Source organism: Myotis lucifugus, unplaced genomic scaffold, assembly GCF_000147115.1.
Source record: "Myotis lucifugus unplaced genomic scaffold, Myoluc2.0 scaffold_845, whole genome shotgun sequence".
In the NCBI taxonomy this organism is placed as follows: Eukaryota; Metazoa; Chordata; class Mammalia; order Chiroptera; family Vespertilionidae; genus Myotis; species Myotis lucifugus.
Window position 1 is genome coordinate 14,729 of NW_005871893.1, and position 22,429 is coordinate 37,157.

Consider the following 22,429-nt stretch of genomic DNA (forward strand, 5'->3'; position numbering starts at 1 on the left):
TTTTTTTTTTTTTTTTTTTTGGGGGGGGGGGGGCACCAATGGGGGGGGGATAAATAAAAAAAGGTGTTTTCCTTGAAGGGAAAAGCTCCCCCCTCCCTGGGGACTTTTCGAGCGGCTTCACGGGCCCGGGAGGGAAACAAAAAGGGGAGGGAAAAATTGGGGTTTGGAAAAGATGAACCAGGGGGTTTTCCCCCTTGGGGGGGGGGGGGGGGCGGGGGGTAGTTCCAAGGAGCTGGGGCTGGTTCCGGAGGAGAGTGACACCTCGGCTAAAGCTGGAATTAGCTGCGGGTGGAGTGGGACGGGGAGGCATGGCAGGGCTCTAAGAGACAACACGTTTCAGAAGATGGGGTGAGAGAGGCCCAATAACATCCTGATAAAGCGTGCAGGAGGGTACAGCGGGGGTTGTGTATGGGGTGGAAAGGGTCCCTGGCGCAGAGGAGGTCCCAGGAGGCGGGGGAGGCCACGCTACTCCATCGCCTGATAAGGGTTGAGCCCCCATCGCAGGGTGTCCGGTGAATGCGGGAGAGAAGGCTCGGGAGCCTCGGGGGCAGTCTCGGGAGATGGTGCGCGAAACCCTTAAAACTGGAGAGGACGGTGGGGTTCGTTGAGGGGATGTGGGGGACAGACGGCGGAGGAGCCTCCGGGGCGGCGGAGAGCGGTCCCCAGGGCAGGGAAAGAGGGCGGCCGGGAGGGACGGAGGGCCTCGGAGAGATGGAGGGAGGGGGGAGAGGCGGTCAGGCCTGGCCGGACTGGGCCAGCGGTCACCTTGATCGGGGCCATAGCGACAGCGGCGCTTCTGAAACCGCGGGCTCGGCGGAGCGTCCCCTCTAGGCCTCCTTCCACGCACCCTCCGCCTCCGGCTGCTGCCGCACAACGGACGGCGACCGCGCGAGCGAGTATCGAGCCCGAGAGACGGCCCAGGATGCACATCCCGGTCGGCCCCACACCTGGTATTGAGGCCACAACAGCCCTGCACCGCCCCCGCTCCCGCCCCCGCCTCCGCCCCCGAGCGGCCGCGGGAGGCCGGGCCTGGATCGCGGTGCCGCAGCGAAACCTGCAAAAGGCGGGGCCTCAGACCGCCGCGGGGTGGGCCGCCTCCAAAGTGCGGGCGGGGGCGGGCATGGGGGCGGAGCTGGCAGGACGGGCTTATTTGCATTTGGGGCTGGGGCTGGACAGGTGGGCGGAGCCTTCGGCCGCGGGTGCCTTATTTGCATACGAGGAGGGGCGACGTTGTTTTGACGCGCCTGAGTAACGGACTGGGGCAGGGTGACGGTTCCTTAACCGAAAGCGAGGGGCAGGCGCCAACGGTTCCGGGCACCGATGGTTCCGGGCGCCGACGGCTCCACGCTTATTTCGCATTCAACGAAGGCCCCGCATTGCGACTTTCTTCCGTACGACCAGCACTGCACATGATCTGTAGCGAGTGGAGGTTTGGCTCAGTCAAAACCACCGGGCCGGCCCGAGGCAACCTCCGCCGGGATGCTTCCGGTAGCCACGCGGGACGCGAGGAAGCCTTGGCAGGACCTGCGCGGCCGCGAGCACCAGAAGTTCCAGCAACTTCGGCCGCTTCCGCTCCTCCCCGCCCTGCAATAGGGTAGGGAGAGAGGCGGCCCCGGAAGTGACGCAGCGGAGTGCCTGTCTCCTTCCGGTTCCGGCCGGCGAAAGAGTGTTGCGGCGACATGAAGCTGCTTACCCACAATTTGCTGAGCTCGCACGTGCGAGGGGTGGGACCCCGTGGATTCCCGCTGCGTCTCGAGGTACCGCACGGGGGACGCTCGGGCGCCGGTCTCCCGGGAGGGATAGGGGAACCAGGCTCGGATCCCTGCCCAACCGAACCCCTCCGCCCTGCAGGCTACCGAGGTCCGCGTCGTCCCGGTGGAGTTCAACCCGGAATTCGTGGCTCGGATGATACCCAAAGTGGAGTGGGCGGCGCTTTTGGAGGCGGCCGATCACGTGAGGGCCATCCCCCAGCCCTTTGCCCCTGGCCAGGGTTGGGGATGCCCAGAGATAATTTAGGCCTCTTGCCCACAGTTGCGTCTGGCCGAGGTGCCCAAAGGGCCGACTCAGGGGTATGAGCAAGATGAGACGTTTCTGAGGAAGATGCACCACGTGCTGCTGGAGGTGAGGCTCGGCTGTCACTTGCTTCCTGGCTGCACAGCCATAACCCGGAGGCTGCCAGTGCTCAGCTCTTCCCCGCTTCCCCGCAGGTGGAGGTGGTGGAGGGCACCCTGCAGTGCCCAGAGTCTGGACGTGTGTTCCCCATCACCCGCGGAATCCCCAACATGCTGCTGAATGAGGAGGAAACCGAGACTTAATCGAGCCAGGCATTCGTTTTTCATACTGTGACCGTGTGTGTTTTTATGTATATCCTGTTGGTTAGTTTTGTCACGTGTATTCCCAGCTCTTGACCCAGTGACACGCCACACAGTGTTCTTGAGCTCGATATATATTTTTTTCTCATTAAAGGTTCAAAACCAAAAGCGGTTTCTCTTTGCAACAAATATACATTAAAATAGAGTCTCTGTACAGCCAAGGGCTCTGGGCCCTGGCTTGCCCCATGTCCCTGCGCCTCCCTGGCCAAACCCAAAAATAAATATAGTGTTATTGCTCTGCAGGGCATAGAGGCAGTGCTCTCCCTACCTCCTGAGGAGCCTGGGTGGGAGCTGATGGGGGACCCTGGCCACCCCAGGGGTCCAGGGGCTGGAGCCTGCTTGGAGTTATTGCTTCAAGGGGGGGGGGGGCAGAATGCCCAATGCAAATGATGAGAGGAGCCAAGGGGGCAGGGGCCTTTGCTCTCCAAATTTCCCTCTGCTCTGGAGAGGGGGTCGGATTAAGCAGCAGCAAAAGCATCACCCTTTGGGAGACTGTGGCCTCCACTCCCTTCCCTCCCTGAGATCAGGCTTCTGCCCCCCTCCCCCACACATCCCCTGCCGCCCCCTATGGCTTCCACAGCACCCCCTACACTCTGGGGGCACCTTATGGCTTGCAAGGGGCAGCACTGTGCCCAGAGCCTGGGCACACGTGTTCCCAGCTTCTAACACCCCCGAAGAAGGGGGAGGGGAGGGCGTGGGCCTGCTCCCAGGGACTGATGGTATTGCCTTGGCCCTGCCAGCAGGCTGTGGCACTACTGACCCCAGCTCTGCCCCCTTGGGGCTGACCCCATGCTGGGCGGGTCCTGCCAGCACCCCCACCCATGCCCACCCCTTGCCTCAGTCCATCATGGCCTCGAGCATCTCCAAGAACAACTTGTGCATGGGCACCTTGCCCTCCAGCTTCACCCCATAGAAATGGGCCAGCACTTTGCCCGCTGTCTGGCGGAGGAGTGGTAGTGTAAGCAGCAGCCTGCCTGCCCGCCGCCTCTCAGCACCCCCTCCGGGGCCCGCCCGGCCTGCTTCATACTCCAGCAGGGCCTCATGGAGGGCTTCTCGCAGCTGCTCCACAGCCTCAGCATCTTCAATGTGCACAGAGTCTGCAAGGAGTGGGAGAGAGCTGTTGACATGGACCATCTCCAGGAAGGAGAGAGCCCGCCTCTGTTTGGGCACTGAGGGATGGAGCCTATACAGGAGCCAGACACAGATTTGTTGATTGACTGACTGAGACAACACTCACTGCTCGTGCTCATGAGCCAGGGCCCACCCTTCCTCAACTAGGGTGCCCTCTTGTCCCCCCTACTCCCCTCCCACTCAGTGGTTCACCTTTCCAGTAAGTATGGCACTAGGGTTCAAAGTCCTAGGTGCAGTTCCTGGGCCTGCGCTTGCCTTGCTTAGTGGCTTTCAGCAAGTCACTGTTCTTTCCTCTGCCTATTTCCTTGTCTGCAAAATGGGACTGTGCCACCAGTAGAGTAATGGAGGGCCTTCTGGAGACTTGTCAGGACCCACCCAGACTCACCTGAGTTGGCAAGGGCCAGGGCCTTCAGCAGGACATACTCCTCCCGCTCCAGCCGCAGGGCCTGCAATCGCCGCACGAGCTGCAGCAGGGCAGCCCCGAGTTCCCCCAGGCCAGCTGCTCGTGCCCCCTCTTCATCCAGGACCAGGTCCTCAGCGAAGGCCAGCTCATCCTGCAGCGGCAGTGAGCGCTGGGCCACACCCAGCACCAGTACCTCCATCCATACGCTCTGCAGTACTGACATCTGGTCCGACAGTGACAGTGACGAGAAGCCTGGAGGACCATGGGGAGCACACCTGGCTGAGCAGGTGCACCAGAGCCAGGCCTGGCGTGGCCTGCCCCAGGGAGCCCGCATCCCCTGGCCCTTTACCTGGGATGCTCTTGGCCCAGCTGATGGTGACCACAATCTCTCGGTCAAAGAGGTCACAGAGGGTAGCTACCGCTGGGAGGTGTCCGTCAGGGCCCGCTGGGTCGGGCATGGCATACAGCTTCTCAGGCTCTACCACCAGCAGGTGGGACACCAGTGCATTCACTGGGGCTGCAGTGACAGTTGGAAGAGGCACTGGAATTCATCACTTTGCAGGCCCTTTGGAGTCAAACATCTCCCAGAGTCAGTCCCCCCGTGGCTTTCCTCCGCAGCCACTGGTCATCGGGCTCAGACACCTTTCTCCAGGAAGGGCTCTGCCTAACTCCCAGGGCAGTCAGTCTGTTGTGAACAGGTTCCGAGTGTTAGGAAACCTTCCCCTGTTCCCAGCTGTACTACTCAGGACTGACAGAAAAAGGTCTTTTGGGGAAAATGGATAAGTGAATAGATGAAGGGAAAAGTGGGGTCCCAGTGCCCAAAATAACTACTATCCTCAGTGAACGACACCAGATAGGCCTCTCACGTCCTAGCCCAATCCCGACCCTAGAGCTCCAAGAACCCACAGACGCTCACCTGTCTTCCGAGGGCCTCCAGCTACTGCCAGGGGTCCGGCAGGGAAGGGGCCTGGGAAGGGCAGTGGATCCACCTCTGGTCGCCGCTTGTACTTCTGTCGCCCACCCCGGACACGGTCCAGACGTACCCCTTGAATTGTAGGACAGGGCTGTGTCCTAGAGGCTGGGGGTGGCTTGCTCTACAGAGCCCTCCTGCCCAATCCATTCCACCAGAACGTCTCAGGCTTTGCCCTCTCCAGCCCCATGCGCCCAGCTCCCCCAACCCTTGCCAAGGCTCCTTCCCCGTACTCACCTTCTTTGAGCATGCCCACTCGCAGGCACTTGGTGAAGCGACAGGCCTGGCAGGCCTTGCGTCTCCGCTTGGTGATCTCACACTCATTGGAAGCCGGACAGCTGTACTCGATGCTCCCTGCCAGGAAGAGGCAGGGCTCCAGTGGCGGCCTCCCAGGGCCTGGAGGAGGCCCAGCAGACAGGAGAGCCCTGACTCCCCGGGCAAGCACAGGTCTGGGGAGAGCAGGAGTGCCGTGAGTGGGGCAGGGAAGCCCGGGGCAGTGAGGAGAATGGCTGCTGGGCTGGGGGCCCCTGTCTGGGCAAGAGAAGGGCTGGGACCAGGGGAGTCAGGCTGCATCTGCCCAAGCCTCTTGTCAAGCCACATCTCTGGGCTCTCCTGCCCTCATCTGCTCTCTTCAAGGGTTACAATGGCCTCTCCATTGCTGCCTCTAATGGGCAATTCTCATCTTCATCTTCCATGGCCTAAAGGAGGGTGCTGGAAGCCAATGGTCAGAAGGCTGAATAGGGCTTTGATATTCAGAAGGCTGAATATCTGCATGTTATTACCTGCTGCTGACTTAATGGCCAAAGGCAACCCCCCTAACCTGATGATCTTTCACTGTTTACTAAACATTACCTTTGATATGCCTGTTTGCATTCCTAAAAGGCAATTGTGTATTCTAGTCAATGAAAAGGGGATGGGTGCGGAGATTCAGTGGGGCTTAGTCACTTGAATTAAGTTCACATCTGGCTTCCCCCATAATTTCCAAATTTGTATTTCTTGTCTTGTGTATTAGCTTGCGCGTCAGCCCTTTCTCCAGGCCACGCGGGCCGTGGCATCACACCTAGGGACTCTGAAACACTTCTCTTCTTTTGCTTTTAGGACACACTCCTGGCTTTCATCCCACCTCACTGGCCACTTTGTGGTCTCTGTGCATCTCCCTGTGCTCCTTCCATTGAAGAACCTCAGGGCTGCCCTCAGACCTCATCTCCACTGACTCATTCCCATGCTGATCGTACCTAAGTCGTGGGCTTTCAAATTTCTATGTCCTGCCGAGACCTGCCTAAACTCTAGACCCACATCCCACTGCCTCCTCGACACCTTGCGTGTCTGTCTAGAAGGCCACACAAACCTAACCTGTCCTAAAGGGAGCCCATGATGTACCCCTCCAAAACCTGCAACTCCATCCGTCAGCTGCTCACGCAGACACCTGGGAGACATCTCTCATTCTGTCTCCCACCCCAAATCCAACCCATCAACTGATCCTGGTGGGCTTTACCTCCCAATATGGCCTCCTGCTCTGCCCTGGCCTGTTTCAGTTACTCTCCACCGGACAGCCAGAGGCATCTTATCAAACCTAAGTTAGATCCTGTCCCTCCCCTGCTCAAAACCCTCCAGTGATTTCCCTTCTCAGAGTAAAAGCCCAGTGAACCCTGCGGCCTCAGGCCTGCACCCCTGCTCCTCACCCCTCTGCCCTCTTCCTCCTCGTACTCTGTTCTGGCTCCAGGCCCCTAACTCAGGGCCCACAGCTCCCTTCCTCCTCCCCTGGCCACCCTGCGAGGGTGAGGAGGGTGCCACGCGGCCCCTCTGTGGACATCTCTGGTGCTCGCCGCTGCTGGGTCGTTTCTCATCAGCTCTCCACACCATCGAATATGCTACCTGTGTACATATTTATCTTCTTTATCATCTGTCTCCTGACTTTAGTGAGAGCTCCGTGGGGCCAGGACTGTCCCCGTGAAAGGAAAGGCCTGGCACTTAGCGGGCACTCATAACTGGTGCATGACAGCCACCCTCCCAACCTCGCAGGACTACTTCAAGGGCTGAATGACACAACCAGCCAATATGCCCTTAGCATGTTTCTCCTACACCCTACCCAGGCTTCCACTCTCAGCTCAAGACACCTCCTCAGGGAAGCCCTCCAGGGCTCCAGACCCAGTCAGGTTCTTTTTTTTTTTTTTTAATGTTTTTTAATCTTTTTAAAAAATATATATTTTTATTAATTTCAGAGAGGAAGGGAGAGGGAGAGTGAGACAAAAACATCAATGATGAGAGAGAATCATGGATCGGCTGCCTCCTGCACGCCCCATACTGGGGATCGAGCCCACAACCTGGGCATGTGCCCTGACTGGGAATCGAACCATGACCTCCTGGTTCATAGGTCGACACTCAACCACTGAGCCACGCCGGCCGGGCCCCAGCCAGGTTCCTTGGTACACGCCCTGCTCCTAGCTCTTCGGCACTCACACAGCTGTACTATAACAACTGTGTGCAATTCATTGTTTCCTCTCCCCTCTGCTAGAATGTGAAGTGTTTGAGGACCCGCAGTCCTGCCTACGTCCCCATGTCTGGAACAGTGACCAGGGCAGCAAAGCACAGGTTTGTCAAGGCTCTGGCAGCTGCCTGGGGCCTATCCTGACACTTCCATACACCAACTGTGTGACCTTGAACAAACCCTCGAAGCCTCAGTTTTCTCATCTGTAAAACTGGGGTGATAGAAACAGTACTTCTTATAAAGGTGAGTTGTGAGAATTCAAGGGGGGTAACTGAAGTACCACATTTAGCATGGTTCCTAACGCCTAAATATCAATGTGATTATTATTTATGGCTAGGGCTCAATAAATGTTTGTCAACTGAATCAGCAGAGAATGAAGGGTCTCAGGGTGGGCAAGAGACACCTGGATCTGAACCTGTTAGCTCCCTGGGCATCAGAAACAAAGGGAGCACAGAGGTTTTGGACTCATGGGTGTTGGCAACGGCAAAGTCAAAATGGCTTGTATGTCACAATCATTCGTGAGGCACCTGACCAAAGTTCAGTTATTAGTAATAAGCAGAGGCAGCAGTCTGGCTTTTAAGAGCTCGACCCTGGACCTGAACTGACCCAGGTTCAAATCCTAGTTCTGCCATTTTCTACCTTTAGGACTTGGACAAAGTTTTAAAAACCTCACTGGGCCTCAGTTACAATATTGCTGGCTCCTTGTAGGTTGCCGTGGGGGTAACAGGTCAGGAATGTACTCTAGAAATGTCCTCAAAAAACTATACATGTTATAGCCCCAAAGCAACCAGAGGTTTACATAAAAATATAAGTAACAGGCACAGCTCAAGTACTGCTTATTACCTCGCCCCCTTGCTCAGTCACATTTTCATATGCTTTCCTGAGTGAGAGAAACCCCCTGAGGACTATTAGCAGGATGCCTAATCGTCTTTTTAAAGTTAGGTTCTGGCCCTAACCGGTTTGGCTCAGTGGATAGAGCGTCGGCCTGCGGACTGAAAGGTCCCAGGTTCGATTCTGGTCAAGGGCATGTACCTTGGTTGCGGGCACATCCCCAGTAGGGGGTGTGCAGGAGGCAGCTGATCGATGTTTCTCTCTCATCGATGTTTCTAACTCTCTATCCCTCTCCCTTCCTCTCTGTAAAAAATCAATAATATATATATATATATATTTAAAGAAGATTATAAAGTTAGGTTCTGACATAGGATGTAGCCCCTCTCAGCTATAAAAACCTGTGCTGATGCTGTTTTGGGGGTGGGGAGTGGGGGTATTCTATGCTAGTGAGAAGCCAGTAGCTGCCAGAAGCAGGAACAAAGTTTAGGAGCAGGCAGAGGCTATCTCGAGTTTTTCAGAGCCACTGTGGACGGTGCTGGGCCTGTCACACCCAGAAACGAAGCGTAGGAGACATCCTGAGTCCTCGCCCACATCCCACATCCAATCTTTCAACACATCCTGGTGGCTCTATATAACTTTTAAGGGGAAGCGCATTCATCGGAGGTAAGAGGGCTGGGAGTACCAGGCTGCCAACCCCGAGTGGTAGTCTGGGGGTCTAGCACCAATTGGGTGGTGCCAGGCCCAGAGGGCAAAGGGCACAGAAGTGGGGATAGGGGCTCACCCTGGATGGTCCTCTTGAAGAAGGCTTTGCAGGCCTCACAGGATGCCACACCATAGTGGTAGCCCGAGGCCACATCTCCACAGACCAGGCACAGGCGTTTAGGCAGGGAGCTGAGCACCAGCTTCCCACCACCCTGCTCACCAGGCCCAGCCCCCTCCCCATCCTCCTCTTCCTTGTGGCCTGGAAGGTGGCGAGCGGGAGCTGGGCCAGGGGCCAGGGCTACCGGGGGCTCGGTCTCAGTCTCCGAGGAACCCTTTGGGCTGTCTGGGCTGGCCGGTTCTGCCTTGATGTAGAGAGGCTCAATGCCCACCACCTGGCTGGACATGGCGCTGGTCACCTGTGGGGAGAAACCTGTCAGGTCACAGGGAGGTGCTGGGATGGGGGATGGAGAGACACCCTGCCACCCTGGTTGCCCAACCCCAGGCCTGGGGCCAGGCTTCCAGTATCAGTGAGGGGGAAGGAGGAGGTACAGAGTCCAAGGAAGGGCTGCCCATGAAAAGGCCCCCCTCCCCCTCCCCCAGTTGTTGCCATGGGAATAGAGTCTCCAGAGCCTCCAGGGCCAGTAACTGACAGCAAGTCGGTCCCATTGAGGAACCTGCAGGAGACTTAGAAACCCCCTACTCCTACCCAGGCCAGGGGGCAGGGTAATCTTGGCCCCAGACGACCTTCAACTCCATCTGGAATCCTCGACTAGAAATGGGATACCCTCTCCATTTTCTCCCGACAGGGACTCGCTCTCCTTCTCACCTGTGCTTCCCCCATTCAAGAGCGTAAACAGAGGTACACAAACCCAAGGGCAGTGGGATGTGCTCACACACGTGTGTTCACACCCTCACACACTCCCACTCACCTGGGCTCTCAGGTGTCCTGCATGCTCATTCACACAGGGCCTTTCCCAAGCCCCGTTCTCATTCATGCTCACTCACTCCTCCCAAGTGCATACCTCATCAACAAAACCGCACTCAAGACTCATAATCACACACTCACACGCTCCCCCTGCCCCCACGCGAACAGGCACAGACCCTCGTGGAAACACATTCAGATCTTTCACACCTGACACACTGCCCCCTCCGGTCCCAGCAAGCCCACTCCAAGGCACACCAACCGGCGCGGCTCCACCTCCTTGCACATCCCCCCCCACCCCACCCGCCAGCACGTTCACTCGGCTGCCGCAGAGTCCTCCACCTCGGGGCGCCCCGCCCCCCCAACCCGTGCACACCTACGGGAAGTTGCCTAAAGTTGCAGCGTTCTCCTCCCCCTCCGCCCGCGGGGGACCTCTATCAGGTTATCAGGAAGTGAATGGGGAGTGCCAAGGAGGAGGAAGTTCTACCCTGCCGGTGCGGTGACCTTTGACCCAGAGAGGAGGGTGGCCCAAGGCCCCTACGAGCGCCCCCACGTGGTCTTCAAAGCCCCTTCCCCGACAGGGAACCCTCCCCATCTTCCACCCCGGCCCGCCCCTGGGACTTAGCAAGCTCCAGGGCCGGACTGAACCCTGCCCTAGGACTGGATCCGAGGTCCAAGCCCGACCCTGGCTTAGGACCCGCAGCCGGAGCCAACGCCGGCCCCTGCCCCAGGCCGGCACACTAAGACCTGGACGGCAGATCCCGCCAGGACCCTGACCTCGTCTGCTTCTCCACCGGGTCCCGATCGAGACCCGGGCCGGTCCCGGAGCTGGACCCCGCCTGGAGCCCGCCCCCCGCCCGCCTCCCTGCTCGCACATGGCCCCCGCCCCCTCCCGCCCACCTCCCCAGCCGCGGTCCCCTCCGCCCCCGGACCTGGGGCTCCGGCTGGGCGGGCGGGCAGGCATGGGGGCCGAGCAGCCCGGAGCGCCGGGGTAAGCCGGGGGCCGCTGGCGGCCCCTCCTCCGCCGCCTCCTCGGACCGCGCCGCCCCGCCGCGCCGCGTCCCCTCACTCGGCGGCGCCGCCGGCGGCTTGTAGGACACAAAAGGACATCGCGGCCGCTTCCTACTCCGCTTCCTCCAGCTGACAGCGGGGGCGGGGCCGGCCGTGCGCATGCAAAGCAGGGGGCGGGGCCTGGCGCCCTATGCTAATCAGACAAGTGGAGAAGGCAGCGCCTCGGTGCCGGGACGAGTCGGGAAGAGCCGGCGAAGCCGGCGGGCGGGCTTTCGCGAGGTCCCGCCCCGTCGCCGCCAGCCACGGCGGCGCACTCGCGCACGGGCCTCCGAGGGGGCGTGACCAGGGGAGACGCGAAGTGGCTCGGGTGGGGGTGGGGCCAAGAACGCTTTTACGAAACGGAGGAGGCGGGGCGCGCTGTGCGCGAGAGGAGTGGGCGAAGGCGCCCCGAGAGACCACGTACACATGTAAATGAGAGGCCTGACTAGCGGAGAAGCGAATCTGCATATGCATGAGGGGCGGGGCCTAGCATGGAAGGCAAGTGCTGCCCACTTTCCCTTTTTCCCTTTCCCCCCCAACCCAGATAACACCGTCGGGGCCCTTGGACCGCAGGCCCAACATCCCCTCAAACCTGCGGAATCCGGGATGGGAGCAGCAGACCGACCACATGCACGAAGTCCTGGATCTCGAGTCCCGGGAAGGCGGAGCTGATATGGCCCCAACAGAGAACGCTCAAGGTCACTGCGGTGACCGAGTGAAGGTCATGGGGAAAGGCGGGGCCACGTGCGTCCGCCTCACGCAGACAGCCACGCACTGACTCACAGACCTTGCACAGACTTTTATTTCTCTAGGGTTCAAATTCCACATGGATAGGGTCGGGTTTGGGTCTCCGCGCAGGACCGGGGCCGGGGCCGGAGGTGGGCAGTCACTCGAGCCTGAGGCGGTGCTCTCAGGGCTCCGGGACGAGTTGCCTCCTGCTCCGCTTCTGGATAGCCTCGATTTTTCGCTGCAGCTGATTGGTCAGAATGTGATCCTTGCCGATGGCCGCGCGGTAGCCTGGAGGAGAGAGCTCCGCTCAGGGCAGTTAGAGGGGCGTTACCTCCCCCGGCAGCAGGTGCCACCTGTGTGGCTGGAGGCAGGACGGGTGACTTGGGTTGACAGGAGCTCTCAGGGCTCCGGGCTGTGTCAGTTTGGGGAACTTTGGATCTCCGAGGCGCTGGGCCCTGGCGGTTTTGTTGCCAGTCCTGTGCTCCAAATAGGTGGGGGATGCGGAGCAGGACTGGATATGGACGTGGAGGATGAATGAGAGCAAGAGTAAAGAAAATGTTGCCGGCCTGATCTTGGACAGCGGCAGCTTTTTGGACACCTTCTGGAGCACTCACCGTTAGCCATTAGCCAGTCCCTACCCCTCATTCCATAAACGGGGCAAACCAGGGGAGGTTTACCCAAACCATCTACTGTCCAAAGGCTCTTGACATCAATCAGGGAAGGGGCCGAGGCCGCACAGAGACTCATCCCCCCTGGGCAGATGGAGAAATCGCCTTAGGAAAGCCGTCAGCTAGAGGGGGGCAGCACTTAAACTGGAGCCCAGCCCCTCACATTGGCCCCATGGTTTCCCCACTGGTCTCCCTTGTCCTGTCCCCCAACTTTTTGCTTTCTGTGGGGCTCTTATAATATTTGTGAGTGGTCAGAGAATCTGACAAGGCAGTCACATCCTGAAATTCCACTGCCAGGGGCTCAAACCCTGCAAAATCCCCTATGGGCTCCTGGGAGCTGGGGGAGGGACTCACCCTGGAGGGCTTTGGTGAGGATTTCCAGAGCTTCATTCTCCATGAGATCCATCAGGGGCAGTGGCAGCTGAAGAGGCAGCAAGAGGCTTGATGTCCAAGGGACCCCAGCTGCCCACAGCTGAAATGCCCCACCTGCTGCCTGCAGCCCAAGATGCCCAACCAAGCTGCCTGCCCCTCCACCCTACAGACCACCCACCCCCTTCATCCGTAAACCCCAAGTTGCCCATTCCCCATCCCACTGAAATCCCCAGTCTCCCTGGCGCCTCTAACCCTGTCCTGCTGTTCCTCCCAGTAGGCTCGGTGGTGCGTGTGCTTCATGATATTGAGTGATGACACCGAGGAATCCAATTCTGGGACAAGAGAAAAGAGACATCAGCCATCTGCAGGCTGCTGGGTCTTTCTAGAACAGAGGAGCTGTGTGGGCTGGCCTCTGGCAGGGACAGTGGCCTTCAGAGAGCAGCTCCAGGTGCCACCGTAGCAGGAAACGGCATGGGACAGTGGTTTCCAGACCTTGGCTTTATTATCTCACCCACCAAGGTTCTAGTTCTGACTGCCCCACTGTGTGACACTTAGAGCCAGTGACTGAAACTTTCTGACCTTCAGGTTCTTCATCTGTAAAATGGGGTAATAAGAATAACCCCTGGCCCTGGCCGGGTAGCTCAGTTGGTTAGAGCATCATTCCAATACACCAAGATTGTGGGTTCAATCCCTGGTGAGGGTACATACAAGAATCAACCAATGAAACAAGTCAGTATTTCTCTCTTTCTCTCGCTCTCTTTTTCTGTCTCTCTCAAATCAATAATATTTTTCAAATGAATAATTAAAAAAAAAAAAAGAATAGCCTGGTCATTGTGGCTCAGTGGTTGAGTGTCGACCCATGAACCAGCAGCACATGCCCGGGTTGTGGGCTCGATCCTCAGGAGGGGGCATGCAGGAAGCAGCCAATCATCATTGATGTTTCCATCCCACTTTCCCTCTCCCTCCTTCTCTCTGAAATCAATAAAAACATATTTAAAAAGGAAGGAAAATAAAAAGAATAACCCCTTATGGAGGTGATGAAATTTAAAGCTGATCGATCACACTGGCACGAGGGAAGCCCAATGCCTGCACACCACAAGAGCTCAATCAGCGGCAGTCATTATATTGCTATCAGTTCCAATTATCTGATGAAGCGCTGGGGGGAGGGGGGGGGGAGAAGAGAGAGAAAAATCCCCAAAAGTGACCAGCATGAAGTAGGTACTTAAAAATCATCACCAATGACTACATAAATGACAGGCACCTCCTCAACCCTCGAAAACCCACCGACAAGAAATTAACTTCTTCCTCTCAACTCTCCTGGTGATTACATTAAAAGCACGGTCCTACCGAAACCGGTTTGGCTCAGTGGATAGAGCATCGGCCTGCGGACTGAAAGGTCCCAGGTTCGATTCCGGTCAAGGGCATGTACCTGGGTTGCGGGCACATCCCCAGTAGGAGGTGTGCAGGAGGCAGCTGATCAATGTTTCTCTCTCATCGATGTTTCTGACTCTCTATCTCTCTCCCTTCCTCTCTGTAAAAAATCAATAAAATATATTTTAAAAAATAAAATAAAATAAAAGCACAGTCCTAAGGACACACGGCCTTTGAGCATTTGCCTGCGTGCCTCTCTGGGACCTGGTGTGGCCTGGCCACAGGATCGTGTCTGGTGCCTTCCCAGTAGGGGGCGCTCCAAGAATGTCTGGTTTATTAAGCGAGAAAGATTAGCCCAGGCGCCCCACTCAGGGAACCCTAGAAACTTGGGTCCTACAGCTTCCCCGCATTTTACACCAACAGACATTGGGGTCCTGGCCAGCCCCCCGCCCTGTGGGCGCCCACAGCGTGATGAAGCCACACTGACCCCCGGAATCCTGGACCCCTTCTACATGGTTTCTCTGGAAGCTGTTGGGGCTCTGCTCCAAGGTGGGGCCATTGAGTTCCCCCTGCGGGATGCTGCCTTTATTTCTGTCATCCCATTTTCCCGAGGCTCTCCCAGGGTCGGTCTTCCGTCTGTACCACTGGCCAGGCTTGTTCCTGGAGCTGCTGTCCTCCTGGTCAGAGTCCTCATAGACGTTTGTCAGCCCATGCAGCTTGGGCTGCGACAGCGTGGCCTTGGTCCACAGATTCCGGATGTCACTCTTCGAGCTTAACTTGACTGAGTCATTCTTGGCCAATGCCTGTGGACCACATACAACAAGGAAAGCCCAGCACACCTGTCAGAATGGCTATCATCAAGAAATCAACAAACAATGAGTGTTGGCGTGTTGGTGAGGATGTGGAGAAGAGGGAACCCTCGTGCACTGTTGGGGGGAATGCAGATTGGTGCAGCCACTGTGTAAAACATTATGGAATTACCTCCGAAAATTAGAAATGAAACTACCTTATGACCCAGCAATTCCACTTCTTGGAATATATCCAAATAAACCCAAAACACTACTTTGAAAGAATATATGCACCCCTATGTTCATTGCAGCGTTATTTACAATAGCCAAGGTTTGGAAGCAGCACGTATGAGGGGATAAAAAAGCTGTGGTACATGTACGCAATGGAATACTACTTGGCCGTTAAAAAGGGGGAGGGAATCTTACCATTAGCCACAGCATGGATCAACCTGGAGAGCATTATGCTAAGTGAAATAAGCCAGTCAGAGAAAGACAAACACCATATGATTTCATTCATATGTGGAATCTAATAAACAAAATAAACTAATAAACAAAATACAGATAGATTCATAGATAGAGAACAGACTGACAGCTGGGGCCGGGGCAGGGGAGCTCAGAGCTGGGTGAAAAAGGTGAAGGATTAAGCAAAAGCAACAACAACAAAACTCATAGACACCTACAACAGTCTGGTGATTACCAGCAGGAAAGGGGGCTGGGGCAGTAGGAGAGGGTATAGGAGGGACAAATGGTGATGGAAGGAGACTTAATACAAGTATACAGGTTTCAGGCGTACAGATCCTGTATTATAGAATTGTACACCTGAAACCTATATACTTTTATTAACCAATATCACCCCAATAAAATAAAAATAAATAAATAAATAAATAAATAAAAACAAGGAAAGCCCAGGGTCCCGGGGAATTGGGGAGGGAGGATGGGGAGGGAGGAAAGCAGGCTGGGGCAGCCACGTGGGGACTGTTGGGAGCTGGGGGGTGGGGGGCGTGAGAGGACAGCCAGGGCCCACGTTGAATGAGTCTGGGGGCTGACAGGATGAGGGGCCCAGGAAGAGTTCTTACTTTGAAAGGCTTTTCCTCCATGGTTCTGCCCCAACGGACCCAGTCGCCACAGGCCTCGCGGATGGCGGGGAGGGGGGAGGGGGGAGAGTCGCGCTCCGGGAAGGGGGAGGGGCGGGGTCGCGTTCTGGAATGGCGACGAGGGTCTCGTGCAGGAAGTGGTCAAGCTGCAGCCCTCCACACTTGACACAATTATTTCTCCCCCCACCCACCCCCGCACCCCTAAGGCTGTGCTGGTGTTGGAGACGCACAGCCCATCTGGCAGGTTCCGCCGCGCGCCCCTGCTTGCTGGCCTCCACGCAGCGACGCGGGCCGATCGCGGCCGAGGGTGCGGTGCCCTGCCCGACCCGACGTGGGTGCCGAGAGTCACGGAAGCCTGACTCGCCAGGGAGCGCCCCGACGCCAGCACTCGCGCCCCCACTCGCGCCCTGGGAGCGCGCACGCCCGCAGCGGCGGACTTTTTCCTTTATTGATGCGGGCTCCGAGGCTCAGCTGGGAGGCGTGGGGGACGGTCCGGCCCGGACAGGAGACGGGGACCCTTGGGGGCTGGAAATGAACGGAGGGAGGAGGGGCCAGGAGCCGGGGTGCCAGGCACGCCACCTGGCCGGTCGCACAGGCACTTGGGTCAACCAGGCAACGCATGCAGGGGACGAGCCAGAACGCAGCCTCTGCGGGCCGGCGCTCCTGCCCTACACGGGCACGTCTTTGTCCCGGAGGCGCCCGGGGCCGCGGGGCCGCGAGGGCTTCCTGGCGGGGTGCTGGGCGCGGCGGCGACCCCGGGGCGCGCGGGGCACCACGCAGCCGCGCTCGCTCTGCGTGTCCGAGGACTCGTCGATGAAGGCCAGGTTCTCGCTGGGGTAATCCAGCGCTGAGGCCGAGGGCGCGGAGGCCGTGGGCGGGGAGGATGGGGAGGGCGGGGAGGTCTTCTCCCGGGGCGCAGTGCACGGCGGCGGAGGCGAGAGCGGCCGCTCCTTCTCCGGCGGCGGCGGCACCACGGACCCGCCTCGCTGGGTCACCCGCGCCGTCACTGTGCCGGTCCAGCTGGCGGCCTGTGCCGTGAAGCCGCCCATCTGCGGGGCAGGGGGAGCAGTCCTCAGCCCGGGGTCCTCCACCCCCCAGCTCCCCGGAGCCCGCCCTTCACCAACCAGGCGTCGCTCCTCTCTTCCCCGGGCCCTCCTGCCTCAGCCCGCCTCCCCCGCCCCCCTCGCCCGCTGCACCATTTCCCCTCCTTCATCGCCGAAGCGCCCCCTTATCCGGGGTTCTTCTAGAAACCCCCCGGTTTATCCCAGCTCTCCCTCCTGGGCCCCCAGAGACCTTCGAGCACCCCTGCCGGCATCGACGAGTGGGGTGACAAAACACAGGTCGTATTAAGTCCGAATTCCAGACAACAAATGAAATTGTAGTGTAAGTATGTCCCGTGCGCTATGTGAGACATACTTACACTAAAATGTTATTTGCTACTTATCTGAATGCACCTTTAACTGGGCTGCCTGCATTGTATTTTGGTAAATCTGGCAGCCCTACCCACAAGAACAGAGGTGGAGTCGCCTGCACCCCTGTCCCCGGCTGGTGCATATGGGGGCGCACTCAGTCCCTGCCTGGAGGAGCCCACACTCTGGAAGGGAGGCAGGGGGTGCCAAACCACTGCTCCGGTGCAGCGCGGACGTCAGGGCGCAGGCGCGGCCACCCGGGGCGCCTACCTCTGCGCGCGTGCGGCGGAACACTACCCGCAGCCAGTTCCCGATGGTGGTGAGCACCGAGGCGAAGTAGGCCAGGCCGAGCAGGATCCAGAACCACACCAGCGGCTGATAGGCTGCGTGGGTCTGGTTGGGGTTGGCGCCTGGGATACCACGGGGTGAGCAGAAAGAAGGTGTTGTGGGGCCAGCTTTGAGCCGGGAAGCCACTGCGTCACTGCCCCTCTCCCCAGCTCAGTGAGGGGATCCGCTCTCCCAGGACAGCGGGTTTGTGCATGTGTGAATGCATGCAACCTGAGCGTGCAGGACCTGCAGGTGTGTAAGAGAAGAGCATGTGAGTGGGAGTGCTCACGTGCAAGAGTGGGAGCATGTGTGAGGGTGCACCTTCACATACGTGTGAACATGCATGGCGGCGCAGGCATGCAAGACTGTAAGTGTGCACGAGGTGTTGCATCGGTGCAGCAATGTGAGGGTGCATTCCCAGCGCGGATAGAGGGGGCGGGGTCATCCCATTTGAGAGCACAAACGCCACATGTGGAATTTGGAGGGAGAAGTAAGAGGGCAGAGCCCCTGGGGAGGAATAACATGGGCGGGAAAGTACAGCACAAGAAAGGTGGCCTCACCGGCCACATAGTCCCCGAACCCCACCGTGGTGAGCGTCACCACCACGAAGTAGATGGCCTCGAGCTTGCTCCAGCCCTCCATGTAGCAGAACACGAACATGGGGGTGACGACAAAGAGCAGGCAGCCGATCACCAGGAAGAGCAACGCCGATAAGATTCGCACCAGCTCCTTGGGCACGTGCCACTTCTGCAGGGAGGGCAATAGGTAGGACCCACGAGTGGCCCAAACCTCCACTCTCACACCCCACACCCCTTCCTCCGGGAGCCTGTGGGAGGCTCCTGCCATCTCGGTAGAAAAGGTATCCTGAGCCCAACACAAACGGGTGGAGCAGCTCACCAGGAAGATGGCTTCAATGTGGCCAATGCCGTGGCGCAGGGGGCAGCCCAGCCGGTCCCCGACCCCTGCCAGCAGGATCCCGAACAGTGGGATCCCCACCAGAGCATAGATGATGGAGAAGATGCGACCGGCATCTGAGCGCAGGGCGGCATTGCCATAGCCTGGGCAGAGGGGCCGAGCAGGAGATCTAGGGGCTGCCTGGCACCTCCCTATCCCCCCTGCACCTTCCCCCTAGAGAAAGCCCAGCCACTCCTTGCCCCCTCCACATGCCCAGTCCCCCCCCCACCGATGGTGGTGATGATGGTGCCTGAGAAAAAGAAGGCGCCGCTCAGGTCCCAGGCTGAGTAGTTGCTGTGACTGGTTGCGTTGATGTCAGGGTTTGCACCCCCTCCCAGGGCATCAGCCACCTCCTGCAGGACAAGGCACAGAAGGAGGAGCCTTAGTCCTTCCCTCCTGTCCTAGCCACCCCCTGGCCCTCCAGCCTCTGCCCCTCCCAGGTCTCCCTTCCCCTCTGGCCTTCCCAAAGGCAGTCCCTTTGAACACATATTGCAGTTGGGGTGACCCAACGTTGTCTGACCTCCACATTGTTTGAGAAACATTTATCTGCCCCCTAACTTCACACAACAGATTTCCCATTTTACAGTGGTCAAGAGCACAGGCTCTGGGACCAGACCGTCTGGTTTCAAATCTTGGTGCTACGTGAACACGGCTAAGTCTCCGTGCCTTTGTTTCTACATCTACCCGGGGATGATGCTAACGGCACCTACCACATCAAGTCCTTGTGAAGAGTTAGAGCACTCACAGCAAAGCAAGCGCTGTGTGTGCCCACGCAGTGACCGTGCCTCGACTTCCAGCTTCCCCAGACCCCACCACGCCCACTCCCCTCGGAAGCTGCGTCTGAGTCCCTTTCCTGAGAAACTGTGAGGAAAGTTGGAGACCCTCCCTCCAGGCAGGTTCATATACCAGCAACATTTTCACCCCATTTTGTAGACCCATTTGTAGACTGTGGACACACGAACCCCTGCGCTACATAGTACAGTGATGCGAACAATTTCTATATGTGACACGGCACAGAGTTAAGTTAGGATTTTCAAAATGCTGACACGCCGAGCTCAACAGGTTCGCCATCACTGACATAGTAGGTGCTCAGCAAACACAATTAAATTAATGCAATGGCCCTGCGTCCGTCCCTGTTGCCAGGCAGGGCAGGGTCTGTGTTTTGAGAGTGCCCGCCCTATCAGACAGAGGTCGGAGCACAATGAGGGGGGGTGCGATGGGGCCCTTCCCCAAGGCGCGCAGAGTGGGATCACATACCGCATCTCTCTCCTCCTTAGCAAGACGCTTTCCAGTTAACTGTCCTGAACCGGGGCCCCACATCCTCCACAGCTCCCTGCCGTCCGCAGCCCAGAGTCCCGCATCCCAGCCCAGCTTTGTGCCGCTTTGCAATCTGGCTCCCACCACCCTTCCCAGTCTCCTCTCCGGGGGCTCCCATTTGGGAACCCAAGTTAAAGTGACCTTAACCCCAAATTTCTGAGATGACCTCATTTCCTGTCATAATAATTTTTTTTAAAAATTGAAAAAAGTGAAAGATATTTCACAAGAAGTGAAATATATGATTTAAAGTGATTTAATATTTATTTTGCAACACTTTTCTGGTAAATTCACTACTTAAGGGGGAAAAAACCCTTTGTCATCCTGTGTGTTCTAATTTTTGTTTCCAATGACTAGGCATCTGCTAAATCTGAGTTCTATAGCCATTTATTCATTTCTTCCTTCATCCCAGCTTCCACGCCTTTGCCCGTGCTGGTCCTCTGCCTGTAGTCCCTTGGAACCCAACCACAGATCTCTACATTCCACCCATCTCGCCCGCCTCATCTCAGTTACCAGCTCTTCCCAGAGGCCCCCAGCACCTAGCCCAGGGCCCAGCCTGCAACAGGCGGTTAACAAAGAAGGAAGTGAGGAAGGTGCCTTTCCCACTGAACTCTATAGTGATCTGTCCATGGAGCTGTCCCCTTGCCCAGATGTGACATCCCCTAGGACACAGCTTGCACCTGTCCCGCCCCAACGTCCATCTCCCTGCTCACTATGGTGTCTAGCACAGCGCCTAGTTCACAGCAGGGCATGATTGCTGCATGGCTAATTGTGGAAAAGAAATAGAGCAGCTGCTGCCCATCCTTCTAGCTTCTGCCCTTCCTTCACTTCTTTTTTATTCAGGAAAAAAAGTAACTCCATTGTGAAGATAAAATAGGTCAGATTCCCTCCCTCCCTCTGCCCTGTGGTCTGGTCAGACACTCTCCGCCTGCCCAGGCCTCTCTGAGCCTCTCTCTCTCTCTCTCTCTCTCTCTCTCTCTCTCTCTCTCTCTCTCAGTATTCTAGATGCATCAGAGACAAGGTCAGGCTGCCTGGGCCTGCCCCACCCTCATCTCTGCTCTGGTCCTGCCACAGTGGGAATCCGCAGGAGCACAGAGGCCTCCAGGCTGATGGCTCCTCCCTCCCAAAGAACAGACAGGGAAAGAGGAGTAATCTCTACTAAAGTAATAAACACTCATTTATCGAAGTTAAATCTTAGATTTTTAATAAGATAGTGACTCAGAAATCAGAGGAAGCCATAGAGGTGGCCTGACAGTCCCCCAGAAGATAAGCCCGCACTTTAGTCCCTGGCTGCCTCCCCTCCAACCTCTACAGCAGTGGTTCTCAACCTTCCTCATGCCTCGACCCTTTCATACAGTTCCTCATGTTGTGGTGACCCCCCAACCATAAAGTTATTTTCGTTGCTACTTCGTAACTGTAATTTTGCTACTGTTATGAATCGTCATGTAAATATCTGATATGCAGGATGTATGTTCATTGTTACAAATTGAACATAATTAAAGCGTAGTGATTAATCACAAAACAATATGTAATTATATATGTGTTTTCCGATGGTCTTAGGCGACCCCTGTGAAAGGGTCGTTCGACCCCCAAAGGGGTTGAGACTCACAGGGTGAGAACCGCTGCTCTCCAGCATAAGCACGTGTCCTGGGAAAAGGGGTGTTAACCGCATTTACAATGCACGCACAGGGGGAGGCGAGCCTGGAAGCCTCCAAAACCACCTGCCTGTGCTTGTAGGTGCGCTTCCCTGGGGGAGGGTGCTCGCAGTGTTCCTGGGCTTCTCTAAGGTGTATGTGGCTCCAAGGAAGTATAGGAGCCAGTGCGGGGCTGGCCAGATTTAGCAAATACAAATACTGCCAGGGACAGAGTCATATTTACAAACTACCCCTTGTTTAGCTGGAATTCACATTTACCTGGTGCCCTGAATTGTATCTGGTAACCCTAAACCAGTGAGTGAGACCTGTGACAATGTAGCCAATCTCATTGCTACAGCCATTTGCCCCTTCCTTCCTTCCTTCCTTCCTTCCTTCCTTCCTTCCTTCCTTCCTTCCGCCCCTCCACCGTCCAGGGCACAGTCCAACGCCAGGCACAGCGAGGCGAGCACGTGCCCCACACACATCACATTGAAAACAGAGACCTGCTCCCTGCCTGCACCCACCCCTCTGGGGGCCCAGTCTGGAAGCAGCACCCCAGCACACGGCCCCACGGGCATGCAGCTAGTGCCAGGGGGTGACGGGTGACGGCTGAAGGGGTTCTCACCACCCACGCACCTTGATGAGGAGCCCCAGGTCCCCGTCCGCTCACACATGGGTGGGGTCCGCAGGAACTTCTCTCGGAACCTCCCCCAGCTCCTTTTGGGCCTGCTTGCTCCAGGGGCTCCTCCAGGGCCGGTAGGCCAGGGCCCCCATCACCAGGTAGAGCAGGACCAGCGCCAGCAGAGCCAGGAGTGTGGTGCTGCGCATGGCGTGCCCAGGGGCCCGGCCAGGTCCACGGCCCGAGTGGGGAGGCCGGGCAGGCGGCTTCGGGAGGGCTGT

At 57.6% G+C, this 22,429-nt stretch overlaps 5 protein-coding genes across 9 annotated transcripts in view; 1 reads left to right on the forward strand and 4 right to left on the reverse strand.

Annotated features, from left to right (window-relative positions):
• PRDX5 (peroxiredoxin 5) overlaps nt 1-985 on the reverse strand; it is a 3,165-nt gene extending 2,180 nt beyond the window's left edge. The window contains exon 1 of the mRNA XM_006106534.3: nt 766-985. Within this exon, the coding sequence (XP_006106596.1) occupies nt 766-930 (165 nt within the window). The 5' untranslated portion in view covers nt 931-985. The remainder of the gene's footprint in view (nt 1-765) is intronic.
• Nucleotides 986-1,236: 251 nt separating this feature from the next.
• TRMT112 (tRNA methyltransferase subunit 11-2) lies at nt 1,237-2,480 on the forward strand. Its single transcript, XM_006106539.3, has 4 exons — nt 1,237-1,757; nt 1,852-1,953; nt 2,032-2,121; nt 2,208-2,480. The coding sequence occupies exons 1-4, from the start codon at nt 1,680-1,682 to the stop codon at nt 2,313-2,315; spliced, it is 378 nt and encodes a 125-aa protein (XP_006106601.1). The 5' UTR covers nt 1,237-1,679; the 3' UTR covers nt 2,316-2,480.
• Nucleotides 2,431-11,481, reverse strand: ESRRA (estrogen related receptor alpha). 4 transcript variants are annotated; one of them, XM_014448521.2, is made up of 7 exons: nt 11,462-11,481; nt 8,977-9,313; nt 5,114-5,230; nt 4,823-4,951; nt 4,256-4,423; nt 3,889-4,158; nt 2,431-3,469 (listed from the first exon to the last, which is right to left on the reverse strand). In XM_014448521.2, the coding sequence occupies exons 2-7, from the start codon at nt 9,299-9,301 to the stop codon at nt 3,210-3,212; spliced, it is 1,269 nt and encodes a 422-aa protein (XP_014304007.1). In that variant the 5' UTR covers nt 9,302-9,313; nt 11,462-11,481; the 3' UTR covers nt 2,431-3,209. The 4 variants fall into 4 exon arrangements, with proteins under 4 accessions (XP_014304007.1, XP_006106599.2, XP_023603119.1 ...); XM_006106537.3 differs by lacking the exon at nt 11,462-11,481 and adding an exon at nt 10,752-10,955; XM_023747351.1 differs by lacking the exon at nt 11,462-11,481 and having other exon boundaries at nt 5,114-5,325; nt 8,977-9,113.
• Nucleotides 11,482-11,641: 160 nt separating this feature from the next.
• Nucleotides 11,642-15,959, reverse strand: CATSPERZ (catsper channel auxiliary subunit zeta). 2 transcript variants are annotated; one of them, XM_006106536.3, is made up of 5 exons: nt 15,874-15,959; nt 14,497-14,812; nt 12,891-12,970; nt 12,621-12,687; nt 11,655-11,886 (listed from the first exon to the last, which is right to left on the reverse strand). In XM_006106536.3, exons 1-5 carry the CDS (start codon nt 15,892-15,894, stop codon nt 11,780-11,782), a joined length of 591 nt encoding a protein of 196 aa, XP_006106598.1. In that variant the 5' UTR covers nt 15,895-15,959; the 3' UTR covers nt 11,655-11,779. The 2 variants fall into 2 exon arrangements, with proteins under 2 accessions (XP_023603121.1, XP_006106598.1); XM_023747353.1 differs by lacking the exon at nt 15,874-15,959 and having other exon boundaries at nt 11,642-12,109; nt 14,652-15,108.
• A 600-nt stretch (nt 15,960-16,559) lies between these two features.
• Nucleotides 16,560-22,429, reverse strand: KCNK4 (potassium two pore domain channel subfamily K member 4). The gene is given in 6 exon segments (XM_006106535.3): nt 16,560-16,940; nt 17,571-17,710; nt 18,188-18,374; nt 18,525-18,685; nt 18,811-18,934; nt 22,166-22,429. Coding segments are annotated over 6 exon segments (1,185 nt in total). The 5' UTR covers nt 22,358-22,429.

Excerpts from the sequence above, each read along its gene's own strand:
- TRMT112 (XM_006106539.3), top strand. The coding sequence starts at position 1,680 with ATGAAGCTGCTTACCCACAATTTGCTGAGCTCGCACGTGCGAGGGGTG. Across the intron at positions 1,758-1,851 it reads GATTCCCGCTGCGTCTCGAG|GCTACCGAGGTCCGCGTCGT; the intron begins GTACCGCACGGG and ends TCCGCCCTGCAG. Across the intron at positions 1,954-2,031 it reads TTTTGGAGGCGGCCGATCAC|TTGCGTCTGGCCGAGGTGCC; the intron begins GTGAGGGCCATC and ends TCTTGCCCACAG.
- ESRRA (XM_014448521.2), bottom strand. The coding sequence starts at position 9,301 with ATGTCCAGCCAGGTGGTGGGCATTGAGCCTCTCTACATCAAGGCAGAA. Across the intron at positions 4,424-4,822 it reads TGGAGGCCCTCGGAAGACAG|CCCCAGTGAATGCACTGGTG; the intron begins GTGAGCGTCTGT and ends CTGTCACTGCAG. Across the intron at positions 3,470-3,888 it reads CCTGGCCCTTGCCAACTCAG|ACTCTGTGCACATTGAAGAT; the intron begins GTGAGTCTGGGT and ends CACTCCTTGCAG.
- CATSPERZ (XM_023747353.1), bottom strand. The coding sequence starts at position 14,703 with ATGAGGACTCTGACCAGGAGGACAGCAGCTCCAGGAACAAGCCTGGCC. Across the intron at positions 12,971-14,651 it reads AGGAACAAGCCTGGCCAGTG|AATTGGATTCCTCGGTGTCA; the intron begins GTACAGACGGAA and ends CTCTTGTCCCAG. Across the intron at positions 12,110-12,620 it reads CCTCACCAAAGCCCTCCAGG|TCCTGCTCCGCATCCCCCAC; the intron begins GTGAGTCCCTCC and ends GTCCATATCCAG.